The following is a 19,683-nucleotide window of genomic DNA, read 5'->3' on the forward strand; positions in this document are numbered from 1 at the left end:
CAAATTTAATAGGGGACCTTTTTTTATGCTCAGATGGTGCCTTAGGATGTTTGCTGGGGGTTTGAACCCTGGAGGAAAAAGAAGAGGGCAATAATCATTTGAGAAATAGCTTATTCCTACTATCTGCAATAGCCCTTGAGTTGAATGCAGCACAGTGTAGCTTGTATTAAGGTGTGCTGCTCCTAAACAGTAAACACACTCCCTGTGGGCATCCGAATTTACAATTTTGCAACCACAGGAACCGCATTTTTTGAATCCTGTCAACTTACTCTCAGCCTAACTCTTAAGAGAAAAAAGCAAAAGAAGAGATTTTTTTTTTAAACAAGAGAAACTACCAACAATGGTAGTAAGAAATACCCTGGCAACAGGGTAGGAAAAAGAAGGGAGAGAAAAAGAAAGTATCAACAATGGTATGTTAAGAAGTTTTATCTTACATCAGTAAGAGGACTAACGGGATAGAATAAAGCCCCATAAAACTGAGAAAATAAAGAAGGGAGGAGCTACAAAACTATATTAAAAATTACATAAAAATATTGAAAATGATAAAATAAAGAAGTTTTGAGAAATGCACTCACAAAACCCTCAAACTATCTTTAACAGATTTCTCAGAAAGAAGATCCGTATGTCTGTGCAAGATGGCAGAAAATGAGATCTGATGTACTGTGGGTGGATTAGGGCATTATGTGTAGAGGGAGTTGCTCAAGAGTTGGATCCAAAGTCTGTGAAATATGGCTGAGTCTGACCAGAGGTCAGATTTGTACCCCGTAAGTTAGGGAAGAATGAAAAGCACAACACCAGATGTCATGTTAGAAATACAGACTAAAGATCTTGGACATGCTGGCTACATATTTTAAGTCTCCGGAATGATAGCACTATAACAGAACTTAATTATGATTGGTGGATCGCATAATTGCAACCATGATGCATTATATTATTGAAAAATTGAAAAAACAATGGTTAGCAGTAGTGCCAAAACAAAAACACACAAACCTGAAGAAAAGTACCCCCCCCCCCCAAGTCTTCCACAGGAGTAAGGCTGCTGAGCACACTGTGGTGACACTGGATTACAACATATCTATTTTGTGTGTATTCTGAAGAGAATTAAGAGCCAATAAAACTTGCATGACATCTGAAAAAATTTAAAAAATTGCTAAATCAATAGTGTTATCACATTTACTGTCAAAATTTCAACTGGCTAACAATCTGAAACTCTATGATTATGAGTCACATGCACATAAGCAGACAGAACACAATGTTTGTATGGATTCAGTGGTGCTGGTAGGAAAAAGAGCTAGTTCAAATAAATTCTCCAATGCAGAAAAGATTGATTTGAAAATAAAACAGCAAAACTATTATATAACAGTGTACTTTTCAAGCATTGACTTAGCATAATGATAATTTGTATTTTAAAAGTTGCAAAGTTTATTACTACATAGCATCTTATTCTTCTACTTCTCAACTGTACAGGTACGAAATGGATCGGTCATGTTAATTTTAATATTTTTAACCAAAATATGGAATTACAAACAAGGCACATAACAACTTGCCCCAGCATGTACAACTAGTAAAACACAATTATTTTGTCAGTTCTTTTATTGACCAAACATTATATGTCACATCTTTACAAGGGACAATATATGGAATATTCAAAAAATAATTTAACAATTTTCATAGATTTATAAAAGTATAGCAGAGATAAATAAAATCTGTTAGCAGACCCCAAAACATTATTAAAATCCAACTTTGTTTATGCACCCATTTGAGAAAAAGACAGATATGACAAGTTTTAAAGGTTACAATAATAGTGGTAAGACATTGCATCTACCCAAACACATACCATTCCTAACTTCAAAATGCATAAATATCAAAGATTATGTGCATTATTACAAGCAGTACCAGAACATGAAGTGTGGCCTTTAAAAACAATAAAACAAATATCGCTGGTACAAAATTAACATGTCTCCCTCTGTTCCTAGATATATTTACATTGTTTGTAGAAAAGTACAAAATTATGTTTTTTTATTTTTTATATCTGTGGGGGGAAAAAAGCAAGATTTAGCCAATATACTAAGTTTTAGTACGTAAATTGTCAGGACTTTCATTACTATCAATAACAAAACAAGCAATTTATTAAAAATATTTTGGAAGTAAATTGAAAAGTAACTTTAACACTGCTATTATATTTTTAATGTTCCTACTTGTGCTATTTGTTAAACACATCTAGAAACAAAGTGAAGACGTGTTCTATTACATTTTTCTCTATGAACGAATGACTGGTTACAATCTATCTGCAAGTGGTAAAGCTTACCTCTTCTGTAATAAACTCAAAATCTTGAAAATATACAATACAGTTTTTTAAATTGTGATGGTTTGTTCAGTAAATGTATCCTAATATCTACATAATGAATAAACATCCAGGCAATAAAATAAACCATTTTTCTGTAGAACACCTTTAAACAAAGTACAATGATACACAACATTTACACAGCTGCCCATTTTAGGGCAAGAATATTGCTGATGGCATAAATAACACATTACCAAATTAAATTTAAACCGTGTGTTTTAAAGGATAAAATGAAGTCCTGGTGTCATGTGGCATCTGAATTGGTGAAATGTTATGGGTATTTTCTCACAGAAAAAAAGTTGGTGTTGCTTACATACTAACTGACTACTCAAGAGGCTATACATGAAAATATATCTGATGGGTAATAATACATAAATTTTATAACTACAGAAGCTCCTTTAACAAAATTACAATGCTAGTTTTCATATCTGTGCAGAGAGGTTCAAGATGCCAATAAAATGTTTTTTCTTCTTTTGTACATATCACACAACATAGCAAAAGAATGACATTTCAACCACTGTTTTTAAATTTAAAAATTCCATGCCATTATACACTGCCCATCTGCTGTGTTTGTAATATACACACACACACACATGTACATAGTAACTCAAGTCTTATCAGTGAACAAAAAGCAAAATTCTTGATATGCATTTCAAAATACACAACAGCTCTTACTTTGACAGGCACTTTAAAGCTTTAGACAAAATTAGTGCACATAACATTTCACAAACTTAAAACATTAACAGCATAAGCATGTTACCTTTCCTTGGGTTGTACAATATATGTCAAAATGTTTAAACAAATACTTGTTCATTAATTCCCATAAATTATCAATATTGTCACTATGCTGTTTGCTAGAAACCACTTCCTCAGAAAAAAATAATAGCTACATACACATACATGCAGCAGCAAAATCCTGGATTAATTTTAAAGTGATTCCAGCAGTGCTTAATAGAATGCTATGCTTTAAATTAACTTAAAAGTAGTCGTTGCAAATGGAAATATCTAGTCTGGACAAAAGCACCTGGCCAATGGTCCTATATAAATGTGCAAAACATGGCCAATATTACAAGAATTTATAAAAGTACTGCCTATACAATCCCTTTCATTCATATGCATTTCAATAATGGGATAAACTGGTCAGATTATGCAAACTATATACTAATATGGTGCAACAACTGCTTATTTTCAGAAATGAACTCTTGTTATTTTCAACAGCTTTTAACATACCCATTTCTTTCAACTATTTTTGAGTTTACAACTTGTATACCAACTTCAAAGGTGGTATAGAATCTACCTCTTTAAAATGTCATCAATATGGTAAACTATTTTCCTTTAGTAAATTAATGGCACTAAAAACAGCTGCCATGTTGATCCATAGCACTGTTTACAAGGAATCTATATAGATAAGTAAATGAATGACTTCAAAGCTCTGAAACTTTTTTTAACTTAAATCATTCATTATTAGAATTTCTGAGCTTATATCCAGGCACTTTGTTATGGTACCTAGCCAAGTCTTTTTGAAACTGATTGTCCTAAGAATCATTAAATACACACCTCTTGATCAGGCTTCCTCAATCCAAAGTCCTAATACCCAGTAGATATGGCATTAATAAGTGGTTCTTTTTCTGCTGCAGTTTAGCTTCAGACATCGGACACTGGAAGACTCTCATCATCTAGATCTACAACATCAACATCTGAACTACTGTGCTTAGCTTTATTCTCCACACATTTTCTTTCAGTCATTTTGAAATGTGATTCTCCTGAAGTGATAGTCGAGATCTTGTAATTCCCTGGCTCGATTTTGGTAGAAGGTTCTTGAAATTCTCGCTTCTCCAAGGAGGCAGATTTGGAGCTGCGTTTTGGGTTGGGAGTGATGCTGGTGTAAGGTGTGGTGGACTGCCCTGTTGCGACTGCTGTGTTGGCAGGACGGGGAGTGCAGTTGAGCTCTGTGGAGGAAGTGTTGGCATGCTCCTGCAAAAAGGAGTGTTGGGCACATACAGTCAGACATTAATGGTTTGTTAGTATTTCAGTGTCACACTTTACTCTCTGAAAAACAAAAACAGAAAAAGACACAATGCAAAGCATCAGCCACTGCAGTAAAAGCATGCATTCTATTGCAATGCATTTCAGAAGGTAAGCTTCAAGCAGCTATGAGCAGCCATGTGAATTGAATGAAATGGTTATGCAAAAATGAACAAAGTTACCTGATTAAATTTCTTTAATGCTGGCAAAGCAAATTCAGCTTGTCAGCTCAAGCAAAATGAAGAGAGAAGCTTTTCTCTTGAAAACAACAGTGAAATAAAGGGAAACTTAAGCTGAGACAATTCATACTTTTCACTGTACAACTCGTGTTGTTCATTTTTAACAATAATCCACCAACAGCTTCCTTTAGTAGCACCTACCTTCTCCGTGAAACTATTCCTTTGCTGGAATATCCCTTAGACTCTGAGGAACCATTCAACATTGCTACATTACCCTTATTCCATTCTTTACATATTATGAGGTGCATTTTTGTACAGGTTCCAGGTACACAAATTGATCTACAGGCACTTAGAGCAACTACTGTACTCCATCCATCCATAACCTCCTTCTTCCCATGTTTGCACTTGGGACTGGGATGCTGCTTCAATTGTGACCTTCGTCTAGTGTCAGTGTTCTCACAGCCAGGTGGCCAACCCTGCTGCTGCTGTTCTTCCATACTTCACACATGTGCACACACTCATGACTATGGCCAATTTAGTGTGGCCAGTCCACCTACTGCATGTCTTTGGAAAGTAGTTGAAAAATGAAGCGACTGGAGAAAACTCACACAAACACAAGGGAGGGCATGATGAAGCTACACAGAAGGCACCCCACATGCAAATCAAACTGGAAAACCTCTGCAGACAGCAGTGTTATTCGATGTGCCACTGTCTCTCCATACTGGCCATCAATCAGGGACAAATTTTAAATATCATAATAAGTCACATAAGACGTTGATAGTACAACAGGTTTTATATCAATATTTTTTTCTAAGCAATTAGTATGAAATATCTGGCATTACTAATGGACTTTAATTCTCAGTGATTTACCAGAAAATCAGAACTTTTACAAGGGACAGATTAAAAATATGAGGCAAAATTAGGAACAGCTGAGAGGCGTGTTTAGTGATTAAAAAGCAGATAACATGCCACATTAAAAAAAAATCACAATGATGAAGGCGGTACTGCACTTTTTTTACATCTCAAAATCATCACTAGTAAAACTTAAAGGTCCCCATCTTCAGTATTCCCTCTTTAGTTTATAAAATGAATATGATGACAATGAGTGTGTTTTTTGAGGGTCAACATTTCTCAAAATAAAGGTTATAGTTGATTTAAGTGGAGTAGCTTCACTCTAACTGTCCTTGGTCTATTTTGACTGACGAAAAGCGCTTTACGCATTAAGGTTCCTGTTTGGGAATTTACCGGAGTCTCGGTAGCTGTTTTGTGTTATATTGTTTATATCTATCTGTCTACCTGCTGCATCGCTGAGTTGTAAGATGACTGTTCCTGTGGAGAAAGAAGTTGAACTACTGCCCCTGTGGCTACTGCATAAATGTTGCTAGTTAACAGCTTTAGTGGAGCTGAAATAAACAATAAATTAATGCAGTTTGTGGTAGGATATGAGTAATGTTAGAAACACTGCAATCTTAAATGACCAAGAAGATACCATGCTGCCTTTGTTGACTAAAAAAGCACTGACAAAGCAAAGTTGCTGAGCTCCAATTAAAGCTGGCAGAATTTGCTGCTAAGCAGGATGAGCCAGAAGATAAAGGTTGAAGAAAGAATTTGTGTTTGATTGCAGTCCCAAAGATGACAGACTGTCTGGATTGTTAACTTATGTATGGGAATAGTTGGCTGAATGGAAAAGGAGTCAAGTGAACTATGTAAAACTGGATTGTGCTTATGCAATTTCTTTTTTGTATTTTGATTTACTAGCTAGTTACCTTCAAAACATTTTTTGTAGGTGCTGTTCTCTGCTCTGTCTGCTAAACATCAATTCCCCATCTGCCTGAGCTGGTGGTAGCTTAGGTGGATGCAAAAGGTCCCACAATACTTACTGAAAATAAATCACATATCTACACACTAGAGTTTTTACATCTTCACATATTCCAGTACAGTATAACCTCAAATTGTATGTTCAATTCTCATGTGCTTCATAAAATTTAATATCCAGAGTATTTCATTCATACACTCAAGAGAATTTCACTTCTTCCCCCATCATTTTTGCCGCAACCAAAACTTAATTTTCTTCAATATTTTATTTTCATTCAACAACTTGTTAAACAATAAATGTCCTTCTGTATCACTGTTGCAGTATTCTAAACAGAAGGGATCTCCTGCCCAGTACTGCCTGACTCATAGCCAGTATACAAATGCCTAATGATCTTGTATTCACCATACATGACATTTATGCTTCCCAAACAGAAGATAGGGCTTAAAAGGGGCATACAGACGCAACTACCCAGAACTCCTTTGCCTCCAGTTCGAATGCCATTACTGCTAGTTGGTCTGAACACTCTGTTACTGTACTTAATATTCTTAGCCACCAGGTAAGTGCCCTGGTGTTTCTTTTTTTCTTTTCTTAGTCTTGTTTTTTATTTTGCTACTTAGAGTTTATGTCATCCAAGAAGGTAAAAAGGTCATAAGGACAGTGGGGCAATGGAGAGGATTGGTAAGAAAGTTTACACTGCTTTTACTTTGGCCTTTACAGCTATTAATTACCAGACCCACATAACCAGGTATGCTCTGGCCTTGATTACTCAAGCTGGTTAGGTTATTTCTGACCACCTTGATTCTGAAGGCAGATCCTTTGTCTTATCTATTTTAGGTTATGCCTCTGAAGTAGCTCATTACTCTATTAAGTGTCACTATGATGCTGCTGATGCCTCTTCTGGGGCTGCAGTTTTTGGGTCTGTCATGAAGCTTTATTCTTGGCTTCGTTTCCAGTCTCTGCCTGAGGACATTAAGGCCAAGTTGTTGGATGCTCCTTTGGAAAATAAACATCTTTTTGGGATTGCTGCTGCTGACATGTTTAAATCTCTTCAAGAGAAAGGAAAAGCCTTCCAGGACCTTAAACATATTTTTGTCTCTCCTATCTTTACGTTCCAAAGGAATCATTCTCCTAGATCTGCTTTTGTTCGCAGGCAACTGAGCCAGGCCTCCAAAGGCAGGAAGGGTGGTAGGAGGGCCTCCTCTGCTAAGTACTTCTTAGATTTCTGTGGGCCAGAAGCCTCCTTTATCTGATAAGCCTGCTTCTCTTTGACAATCCCCCTTCTTTTAGACCAGGATCCTGTCCCTTCAGCTTTCCCATTGTCTTCCAAACTGGTGTCTCATCACTTCAGACTCCTGGGTTCTTTCTCTCATATGTCACAGTTACTTCACGGTATGGAAGTCTCTCCCTCCTTTTTCAAGGATTCCTCAACCTCTTCTAGAGCAACTTCCTCATTTCCCAGAGATTCTAGGGTCCCTGGTGAACCAAGGGTCCATTCAAACTGTCCCCCTTCCCAAGTGGGAAAGGGCTTTTATTGCAGGATCTTCCTGGTTCCTTGAAAGGAGGACAGTTGAAGACTTATTCTGGATCTCTCCCTGCTCAACAGCTTTCTCAAGGTCCCCTCTTTTTGTATGCTTAGTCTTCAAACCCTGTTTCCTCTCTTACTACCACAAGGCTTTTCTGATCTTTAGATTTGAAAGATGCTTACCTTTATATCCCTAGTCACCCTCTTTTCAGGAAGTTTTTATGTTTCTCTGTGTCTTCCTTTCATTTTCATTTATCTGCTTTACCCTTTGGCCTCTCTACTGCCCCATGTGTATTCACAAAAGCAATAGCTCCAGTGATTGCTTTCTGCAGGCATCAAGGCATTCAGATTTTTCTCTATCCTACAACCTGTTGCTTCAGGCGCCTTCTCCCAGTTGCTGGAGTTAGTCATCTCTCCTCTTCAAAGTCTAGGGTTCATTAGCAACTTCCAAAAGTCCATCCTAACTTCCTCTGCTGATCATGTGTATCAGGGATGTAGGATTTAGACAGTACCAATGTTGGCCTCTCTTCCACCTCTTCTTCCTCTGACTGCCATGTCAGCTAAGGAGTTTCTTCAGACCCTGAGACTCATGCCCTCTTCTATACCAATGCTCCCTCTTACCAGTCTGTATATGCAGAAGCTTCAATGGTACCTCAGTCAGTTTGGCTGCAGCACGGTCACCCCAGTGGATTTCAGTATAAATCTCCTTCCCTGTTCTAGAGGAGGAATTTGAATAGTGGATTCAACAGTTTGCTCTTAACCCAGGTCTACCCTTTCGGCCTCCAGTCCCTTCTCAAGAACTGTTCACCAATGTCTCAGACATGGGGTAGGGGGCTTCTTTTGGTCACATGAAAGTTCAGGGTCTCAGGCCCCAATCAGAAGTCAGGTCAAATCAACATCAAAGAGATGAAAGCTTTGATTCTGGTCCTTCAAACATTTCACTCTATATTCTCTCCAGTCCCCTTGAAGGTGTACACAGACAGTGATGTGGTATGTTAACAAGTAGGGAGGAACAAACTCTTACCTTCTCGGCAGGATGGCTCTTCAGGATTGGGAGGTGACTCTCAGTTACCAGTTAACTGTTCAGGCAATATACATTCCTTCAGAGCACATTCTAGTGGAACACACTCTGAGCAGGTCCCAAACACAGGCTCCGAAAGAATGCTTCACAGAGACGTGTTTCTGGATATTGTCCATCAGTGAGGTATTCCTCATGTAGATCTTTTTGCATTCCCTCTGAACAGGCAGCTTCTCTTCTGTCCCAGTGTCTGTTAAAGTTATACTACACTATTCAGATAGTCTGTACCTTTACTCAATGAAAACACGAGACAGTTCTGCTGTTATGACATTCATTTACTGCACACAAGGTTTACATCTTGTTTAACAATGAAAGGTATATACATCAAAAACGTACTTCAGCTTACAGTTTTAGGTCTGCAAGAATAGAATAATCAAAGTTTTTGTTACAAAAGAAACCCCCCCAATCTTTATAGTGTCTTTTCTGCCTGCATCAGCAGTTTAGAGAATTTGCCAGAATAATAAGTCTTTCCTTTCAAGCTGGTCTGCTGACAGTTTGTTTTCCATCTTTCAAACATTCTGTTCCTGAAGAATAACTCTTTTTGTCCTTGGCCTATCTTTGCGTATCATGTTGACGAGAGACAGCTGCATACAAGAGTTCATCTTGACCTGCTTGTAAATAATAATTTTACAAAGCTGCATAGCTTATATAAATAAGAGATAAAATATTTTACTTTTGATTCTTATTAACAATGAATGTCGAGCTATATGTTTTGCCACGTTAGGTAACCGAGTTCTAGTTGAGGGCACTCTACACACTGAAATGCAGAACATCTATTTCACATTTTCAGAAAAATCCACAGAAATCCATGTTAACCTGTTCTTTACTCTCAACAGTGTCATGCCATTTGGCAAGGAAGATGGAGACACTTTCTTTTTCTTGGAGGGGCATATTTCTTTATGCTTTCCCTCTTCTTTCTCTACTTCCAAGAGTCCTGCAGAAGATTCAGTTGGACTCTCCAACAATCTTGCTAGTGACTCTGTTTTTGCCAAGAAAGAACTGGTCCCCCCCATCTTAATGCATATGGCAGGGGAAATCATCACAAGTTATCTCACTGTTTGGATCTCCTCACACAGGACAAGGGGTCGGTCATCCATCCTTACTTGTCCACTCTTCAACTGACACTGGGTGGTACAGTGTTGACCCCTTTCAGGCACCTCTTTTCTGAGGATGTGCTCAGAGTTTTACAGGAGGCAAGGAGACCCTCAAACAGAAAATCTTATATGTCCAAATAGAAGAGATTTTCTGTCTGGTGCAATCCTCATAACCAGGATCCTTTTTCAGTGGGGGGGGGGGGGGGGGCTCTGGTACTCTCTCATTTATATGAGTTGCTCCAGTCTGGCCTGGCCTATTAGGTTTACAGGATGATACTAGGCTATTGGCCTGGAGGCCCTTATAAGCCAAGTCAAGAATTTTGCCCATGTTCCCTCAAAGTCAGCACCTGTTTCCCATGTCAAGCAGTAACACAGGTGGGATCACAGGGGTATATTTTCTGTTTCCCCATCCAGGCGTCCAGGTTCCTCTTAAACAGGGCTACAAAGGTACTCTGCTGGATATGGAGAGGGAGTCTATTCCACAGATGGAGGATTCTTTGGGACATAAATCTATCCTGCCAACAAGTGCTATTATTGTCATAAACCAGGTTAAGGTCTTGCATGTTGGTTGTACGAGTGGAGTTTGTCTTATGGATATGCAGCAGTTCCACCAAGGCTGGGTCTGAAATGGTCTTGCATGCCAGACACAGGTCACCTCTGAGCAGTCTGTACGAGACTGAGTAGAGGGACAGGGCTTTTAGCCAATCTGTACATTACAGGTGTTTGACACCCAGGATTTTCCTGGTCTGGAACCTCTGTGGTCTCTCCAACTGCTGCATGTGCTTGGCAAGGTATATGCCGAAGGGGGAGCTGTACTCAATAATGGGTCTGATAAGGAATGAGTACAGGAATGTTATGACCTACTTGTTCCTAAATGAAATACCCTTATTTATGAGGTGGGCCACGTAGAAAGGCTTCCGTACAATGAAGGCAATGTGGTGGTCAAAAGTCAGGTTGCTATCAACCTGGGTGCCCAAGTCCTTCACGATTGACTGCATGCTTAGTACATTGTTATTAATGTGATAATTAATGGGGATGACATTTTCCCCAAAGGGGATAATGATGCATTTCTTGGCAGTCAGTTTGAGGCCATGCTTCTGGCACCACTCAGTTTGGGTAAGGCTCTTCTAGAGGATGTTCACATCACTAGGGGAATTTAAGACAGTGCCCAGCTTGCAGTCATCTGCAAACTTGGTCAGCCACAGACCACTGGTTTTGGCTTGCACCTCAGAAAAGTATATCCCAAACAGTAGAGGCCCCAGGACCGATCCTTGGGGTACACCGCTCGTCAAGGATCTACTAGTAGAGATGGCTTCCCCTACTTTGAGTGGGTTCCATCAGTGACCCAGTTAGCTGTCCAACTGGTAACATACGGGTTTGATGCCTAGTTGGGAGAGTTTATCTATTATGCCAGAGTGGAGAATAGTGTCAAAGGCTTTGGCTAGTTCAAGGTAGGCGGTGTGCACCATCTATCCCTCATCCATGGCGTTGGAACGGTTTTGTAGAGGTTGACCAAGTTTATTACGCTTCTTCTGTGAAGGCCCATTTGTTAGCCATTTCTGCTTGTCTGCCTTGACTCCTCCTTTGGCATCTTGTTTTGAGGTCAATCAATTTCTGTGTCCTGCATATTAGGCCTCCAAGGAAACCTATTCCTCCTCTTTGGGACCTTACCTTTTTTGACTCGGGCTCCTTTTGAACCTGCAGATTCTGCTTCTTTGCAACACTGTACCTGGAAGACTGTTTTGTTGCTGGCTCTTACTTCTGCTCGGAGGATTTCTGAGCTCCAGGCAATTACGGCTATTACTCTTTTTTGTTTTTCCACAAGGACAGGGTTTCCCTTCGTACTAATCCTTCTGCTATGCCAAGGGTAATAAATGAGTTGTCCTTGAACCACTCAGAACTCCCCCCTTCCTTTTTCCCTTCTCTTCAATCTGCTAGTGAGAGGGTCCTGCATACCTTGGATTTGAACAGGCCACTCAGGTACTATCTGGATAAAAATAAGGCCATTCATAAGTCTGATCAACTTTTTGTTTCCTTTCATCCCAGGACAATGGGTTTGGCTACTTCTAAGCAAACCATTTCCTCCTGGATATCTAAGGTGATTTACTTTTTTATACCTTTCATGGCAAATCTCTGTGTGTACTTCTGCTCGAGCTCATTCCACTACGGCTGTTGCCTCTTCTAGTGCCTTCTTCAAGGGGTTGGCCACCAATTCCAACTTGAACGTGCTACTTATTCTTAAGTGCAACCTTTATTAAGCATTATAAGTTGGGTAAGGTTTCTAGGGCCAAAGCAGGTTTTGCTGAAACATTTTATGTGGGTTTCTTGAGGGCTCTTCTCAGCCTTCCACCTCTCATTCGTTTCTTCAGCTTTTGTACTCTCTCTTCTGTTTAGAATACTGCAACAGTGATACAAGAAGGACATGGTATAGTTGTGTAAAGCCTCATCATAACAGTAGACATATTTCTCTTCAATGCTGCAGTATTCGCTACCTCTTTCCAAACCCTTTTTGTTTTTTTGTTTTAGATTCCCTTCTGGCTGAGGGTTTTCCCTTTTTCTTCTGCATGTTTTTCCTTCTGGATGTGCATGGACTCCTTTGTCCTATAGAGACTGTTCTCTTCTGGGGCAATTCAGTTCTGGGTAGTTGCGTCCATATGTCCATTTTATACCCCATGTTCTGTGAGGTGTACATAAGTGTGATGACATACCGTGCATGCAAGATCACTAGACTTTTGTATACTGTGTGAGCATCGGGCTGCCCTGGGTGGGAGAACTCTTCTATTTACAATACTGCAACAGCGAATAGAAGGACATCTACTGTTATGGTAAGATTTTACACAACTGTACTTTATTTAGTCCTAGCATCCCAAACATTCAAAAAAAGAAGTTATGCACCCACCATAATGTTCCATGTTTGTTGTCCATAATCTTGCCTTCATTCTAGATGTTTGGGTTCAGAACCGAGCATCGGTTCTGACTCGGCCACATACTAAAGCTCGAGAGCTTACACTGGCTTGAGGCTATACCCTATCCCATGATGCCTAGCAACAATTACCCAGATCTCATTTGCAAATACCCATCACCAGACTATCTAACCCACTATGGTACACAATAATTCTCTACACATGTCTCATGAGGCATGAAGGAAATCAAAGAACTTATGACCAATTCCAAACATTTTCTCTCGATCATCCAGGAAAGGAGAAGGAGGGTCGGATGCAAGAATGAAGACTGAGATTATGGACAACAAACATGGAATGTTATGGTGAGTACATAACTTCTTTATGTTATGTTGTCCTATCTCACCTTCATTCTTGATGTTTGGAACAGCATTCCCAGCACCTTCTTTCTTGGGTGGCTCAAGGGAATAAACTCTTCAGAACAGTGGAACCAAAGGAAGCCCTGTTCCGGGAGGCCACATCTACTTTATAATGAGTAATACGGGTATGAGAGTTAACCCCATGTGGGTGCAGAACAAATTGAATTTAAGGGTAGTCTGGCTTGAAAGGCAGTAGCTCTAGTCAAATGGCCCAAAATTTTTCCTGGCAACTGCATATGCTGAGAACTATACGCATAAGTAATAGTATCTGTAATCCATTTGGATAAAGTCACTTGAAACTGAAGTTCCTTCTCTACTTTCGAGAATGAGACAAATAAATGGTCCGATTTTCTAAACTGGTTTGCCCTGTGTAAGTAGAAGTGTAACTGCCTATGGACATCCAATTGGTGAAGCTTATACTCTGCCTTGTTGCCATAGTTGGGGGAAAAAATAGGTAGTTCAACAGAGTGATTTAAATTGGACTCAGAACAGACTTTGGGCAGAAAGGAGGGTTAGTTCTAAGAGAGAGACTGTCTTTGTGGAAGATCAAATAAGGAGGACTGACAGAGCATGCATTTCTGAAACTCTCCTAGCCGAAGTAATGGCTGTTAAAAAGATTGTCTTCCAAGTTAAGAACTTTAGTGGGCAAGAGGCAGCTGGCTCGAAAGGGGGGAGAGTTAAAGCAGTCAGTACCAAATTTAGATCCCATGGAGGTGGTGGTTCTCCGATTGGAGGTCTTAAAAGGAATGTACCTCTCAAAAAGGCTTTACATAATCTATGAGACATTATATTGGATCCCATGTCTTCTACGTGGTAGTTCGATATGGCAGGTAGTTGTACTCGTATAGTGGCCACAGCTGCTCCATGATTAAAGGTTTTTGCTAAAAATTCCAGAATTGTAGTTATAGGGAGCTGTAAAGGGATCAAAATTATTTTTGTCAGCCCAACAAGAAAACCTTTTCCATTTGCTAGCATAAAGTTACTTAGTAGTAGTCTTGTGCAATGAAACTAAGATGTGACGCACTGCTGGGGACATGTCTGGAAGCCTGGCTAAGATGGGAAGTGCAGAAACCAAGCTGTCAGCTTGAGGGTTTGAATGGAGGGATGGAGCTTTCCTGATTGATGAATCAGAAAATAAGGTACTGGGTGCAGAGTCCAAGGCTCCTCCTGGAGATGGGGCCACAGGAAGGGGAACCATATCTGATGAGGCCAGTACAGAGTGATGAGAATTAGCCTGCAATCCAATGATTTGGCTTTCTGAAGAATTTTGGGTGTTAGTGGAAATGGGGGAAATGCATAAAGAAGTCCCAAGGGCCAATCATGAACAAGTGCATCCTTGGGTGACTCCCCCGGAGGGGGAATTAGTGCAAGATAGCTGCTGTATTTGGCATTCATGGACGTGGCAAAGAGGTCGCAGCAATGCTGGCCCCACTTGCAAAAAATTTGGTTCACAATTTCCTGTTTCAGGGGCCACTGGTGAGGCATAAGAATTGCCCTGCTTAATTTGTCCGCTATCACGTTGGGAGTTCTCCAGAATGTGCGGTGTGATCAGAAAACGTTGAGAAGATATTGCCCATTGCCATACTCTTTGAGCCTCTCAACAGAGGGGATAAGACTTGGCTCTACCTTGTTTGTTAATATACCACACGACGGACATACTGTCAGTCTGAATTGCAATCGTCCCTGGTTTGCCAACGTGGTTTTAGCACACTCAGAGGAGGAATACATAATGAATTCATGCTACAAAGACCATTGGGTCCTATATGATCGTTATTTGGATGACATAGTCCTTTTATGGAAAGGGGGTGAGGACAAATTAGGCGAGTTTTTTGAATACCTTAATAGTACCACTGATTTTTTAGAATTTACCCTGAACTCTGACATAGAGAGCTTGAATATTTTAGATGTCACTATTGTGAAGGATTATACGAGTAAATCTTTTATATCTAAGCTGTACAGAAAACCTATGTATTCGAATACATTTTTACATTTTGACAGCTGGAATGCCTACAACGCAAGAAGCACCGCTCTCATCTTTAAGATGTTGATGTGCAAGTGGTATTCGTGTTTCTGCCAAGTCTCTTGGACAGTCTGTCCCAGATAATGCCCCCCCCCCCAAAATCTGGGACAATTTATCAGAAACGCTAGAATGGTGTCAGATGAAGGGGACTTCCAAACAGAATGTGATAAACTTATTGATATGTTTAGAAGGTTACCCTATGAATTTTTTAAAAGAAATCGAAAATGAGATTACTGTCAAAAGACGGAATGGGTTGATAGTAAAAATTTTATTCAGTGGTTGTGGTATTGATGATGGAAAGGTTAGAGATAGATTACATTCCAACAACAATATTTTTTCAAGATCGTGCACCCTAACATTCACCTTGAATTTTTATGAAATCAAAAACACATTGGTTAATTTTTGGCCAGTGATGTTACTGGACCAGGATGTCTCTAAAATCGTAGTGGGTAAACCAGTGATTGTCTACAAAAAAGATTATAGCTTTAAAGCACTCTTGAAAAGACAGAAGATAGAGAACAAAACTAGTGGATGCCTTACATGTGGTAGGTGTGGGCAGTGCCCATATGTTATGCAGGGTGAATATATATTTATCAAGAATTTTGGACGAATCTACCCCAGTAAAAAAACTTTTTTGTTTTTCGAAAAGGGTGGTATATATTGCTAAGTGCGGGTTATGCAACATATTTTATGTGGGCAAAACAAAAAGGGCTTTTAAGCAGAGAGTATATGAACACTGCTATGATATTAAATGCAAAGATAAAAACAATGCACTTTTCAATCATGTGGACAAATATCCGACACATTTTGTTAGTTTTTTTGCCATTGATCATGCGGACCAGGGACTCCGGGGTGGCACAGTGGATGATTATTTAGAATTATTAGAGTTAAAATGGCAAATTAAGTTGAATGCAGGCTCATATCTTGGCATCAACGAGCTTATATGTATTATGCCCTTGCCCTTGTTGAAGCTAAGGGCTTTGTTTTATATTTAAAAAATATTTAAAAGTTTTTTATTGTTACTTCATGGGTTTATTACCCCATTTTTTTTTTTGTATCACAGTATTTACGGTTGTTTGTTATATATTTATATTCATTGGTGATATGTATGTGTGTTTACATTTTTATATTTATTTGCAATATGGGAGTATACTTTTTCATGTGTCTTGGCAATTTAAGTCAGGTATTATTTCCTTTAAATATGTGCATTAGTTGACAGGATGTGATCTAATAGTAGGATGTGATGTCAGGGTTTTTGCCTTTTGGGAGGGTATTTAAATTCTTTGAGTTGTATTATGTGTATTCTGATGAAGTTGGTTATTCTGACAAAAGCGCTTAATCTGTGGACTATTGTGTTTTGAATGCGGTTTTATTGAGAACCCAATAAACTGTCCTTACAAGTACCTGCTGAATGGTTGTCTGGATACCTTATATTTGTTATTCATGGACGTGGCAAAGAGGTCACAGCAAGGCTGGTCCCACTTGTGAAAAATTTGGTTCACAATTTCCTGTTTCAGGGACCACTGGTGCGGCATAAGAATTGCCCTGCTTAATTTGTCCACTATCACGTTGGACTTCCCCAGAATGTGCGGTGCGATCAGAAAACGTTGAGAAGATACTGCCTATTGTCATACTCTTTGAGCCTCTCGACAGAGGGGATAAGATTTGGTTCCGCCTTGTTTGTTAATATACCACACGACGGACATACTGTCAGTCTGAATTGCAATTGTCCCTGGTGGAAAAGAAGTCTGGAATGCCTACAACGCAAGAAGCACCACTCTCATCTTTAAGACGTTGATGTGCAAGTGGTATTAGTGTTCCTGCCAAGTCCCTTGGATAGTCTGTCCCAGATAATACCCCCCCCCCAATCTGGGAGGCATCTGTGGCCACTGTAGCTAAGGCTTGGGGAAGAACAAACTGTCTGCCTATGGTTACCTGCGTGGATTGAAGCCACCATCATAGATCCTTTTAGCAGGTGTCCACAATGAGGATCTTGTGTGACATGGGCAACTCCTGCATGGTCCATTGAGCAAAGAGTAGCCACTGTAACACTCTCACGTGTAGATGTGCCAGAGGGACTAATGTCACTGCAGGTGGCATTGAACCCAGTACCTTGAGAACAAACTTTTTCTGTACTTTCTTCTTCATGAGCAAGATAGATATTTGATGGCGCAACATTAGTACCCTTTTGTGAAGCAGTTTTGCTACCATGTCTCTTGTGTTTAAGTCTGCTCCTATAAACGTAATATACTGTGAAGGCAACAGGGCAGATTTTTCTAAATTTATGGTAATGCCTAGCTCTGAAGAGAGATGAATGGTAGTGTCCCTTACCTTGGTCAGTAGATGTTTGGTGGTGGTGGTGGTTAGCAGCTGGTCGTCTAAGCATGGAAACACCTGACTCCTAGACGCCTCAGGTGAGCTGTGACTACTGCCATGCATTTGGTGAACACTCTGGGGGCTGTAATGAGACCAAATGGCACTGCTCTGAACTAGTAATGACTGGCTCCCAGCCAGACGCGTAGATATCTCCTGGATCGCCTGTTCATCTTTATGTGAAAGTACTCATTCTGAAGACCCATTGAGCACATCCAATTGTCTTGTCCCAGAAAAGGGAGTATAGACTGTGGTGTTACCATCCGGAACTTTGCTTTCTTTATGGACTTGTTCAGTTTGTTGAGATCCAAAATTGGTCACCAGTCCCCTGTTTTTTTTTTGGAATTAAAAAGAACCTTGAATAAATTCCGGATCCGGCTTGGTCTGCAGGGACTTCTTCGATGACTTTTTTCCAGCAATATTTGAGTTTCTAGGGTTGACTCCTTTGACTGGGTGGTATGTCTGGGATGGATCTTGATGGAGGGGGTGAAAAAGAAAAAGGAATGTTGTATCCCCTGGATATGATCGACCATACCCATTTTTCTTGAGTGATATTCAGCCAGGCTTTTGGGTACAGTGATTATCTCCCCCGACTGCCTCCAGAGGTGGACAGGCAGGCCTCCTTTCAGGAGCACGGGAAGGGCCTGCCAGACAACATATCTCTGTCACCCTGATTCTGCGGACCCCCCCCCACCTTGAGGGTGGCGTCTTCCATTGTTACTTCCCCCTCTGCCCCTGGGGTAAAATTCACCATGCGTGTACAGCGAAGCTCTTTGGGATTTCTGGAACCACATTTTTCCACCCTTCTGACCTTTGGGATAAGGTCTGGCAGGGACAGATAAACATACTCCCACGTCAGACAGAGTTTTGCCTTCTTGTTCGCACCTGGTAAGAGACTCTTACTTTTGGCCCTAACAAGGACGAGCCATCAAAAGGGGCGTTGATAAAGGAAGACTCGAAAAGTTCAACAAACTCACAAAGACGCATCCAGGAATGTCTCCTCAGAGCTATTCCAGTGCCTGCTGCCCTACTCCCTCCATCAGCTGCATAGGAAATGAGGCGCATGGAGGAGTTTACTACAGAGTTTAAGGTCGCAAGCTGAGAGTTTACCTTGTTAGGTACCTCTGCAGCTGTAATACACCCTGGAGGTATCTCCTAGCTCCTTGAGGAGATCCCTCTGAAGTCGAGTAAAGTGGGATAAGTAATTCAGCGACCTAAGAGTAAAGGCTGCTGAAGAAAACATACGCTTCCCGTATCTGTCCATCGTTCGAGACTCCTTATTCGGCAAATGGACAGATGACGTTTCGGCTAATTCCTTCTTGGTGGCTGCCGCCACCAACATAGCATCTACTGGACACCTTTTGTCAGGAAAAAGAAGTTATGCTCTTACCATAACGTTCCATGTGAATTGTTCATCTCGCCTTTGTTCTTACGCATGGGTTCGGAGCCGATCCTCGGCTCCGAGACGGCCACTTCTACAGCTCTGCATCTTGAGAAAGCTCGAGGCACAGTCCTATCCCACAATCCCCTAGTGCTAACCCTCAGATCTAGTTTGCTAACACCAGAAGATAACAATGCACCCCAGGCGCTAGCAGTAATTTAAACACAAGGGGCAGCAATGCCCAAAAAATACCTAGGTAATGAGAAGAGTACCCTGACAACAGAAGCAGCCAGAGAATAACACAAGGTGTTGAAGACAAGCTGAACTGGAATCCAAATCATCCCGTTCTTCGAAAAAAAAAACATAGGCCGGGGGATGGAGGGTGGATAGTAAGAACAAAGGCGAGATGAACAATTCACATGGAACGTTATGGTAAGAACATAACTTCTTTATGTGAAATTGTTCAATCTCGCCGTTTGTTCTTACACATGGGTAGCGTCCCTAGCTCCTTTACCCTGGGTGGCTCATGGGA

At 40.4% G+C, this 19,683-nt stretch overlaps 1 protein-coding gene across 11 annotated transcripts in view; it reads right to left on the minus strand.

Moving 5' to 3' along the window:
* Positions 1-1,398: 1,398 nt before the first annotated feature.
* PLEKHA1 (pleckstrin homology domain containing A1) overlaps positions 1,399-19,683 on the minus strand; it is a 2,820,639-nt gene continuing 2,802,354 nt past the window's right edge. For 10 of the 11 annotated variants that reach the window (XM_044056044.1, XM_044056048.1, XM_044056047.1 and 7 more), the window contains one exon: positions 1,399-4,318. In XM_044056044.1, the coding sequence (XP_043911979.1) occupies positions 3,989-4,318 (330 nt within the window). In that variant the 3' untranslated portion in view covers positions 1,399-3,988. Of the gene's footprint in view, positions 4,394-19,683 lie in introns of all 11 variants that reach the window. The other variant, XM_044056050.1, reaches the window with a different exon arrangement.

The sequence above is a fragment of the Protopterus annectens genome, chromosome 14.part0, assembly GCF_019279795.1.
Source record: "Protopterus annectens isolate FY-2018-M chromosome 14.part0, PAN1.0, whole genome shotgun sequence".
Lineage (NCBI taxonomy): Eukaryota > Metazoa > Chordata > Ceratodontiformes > Protopteridae > Protopterus > Protopterus annectens.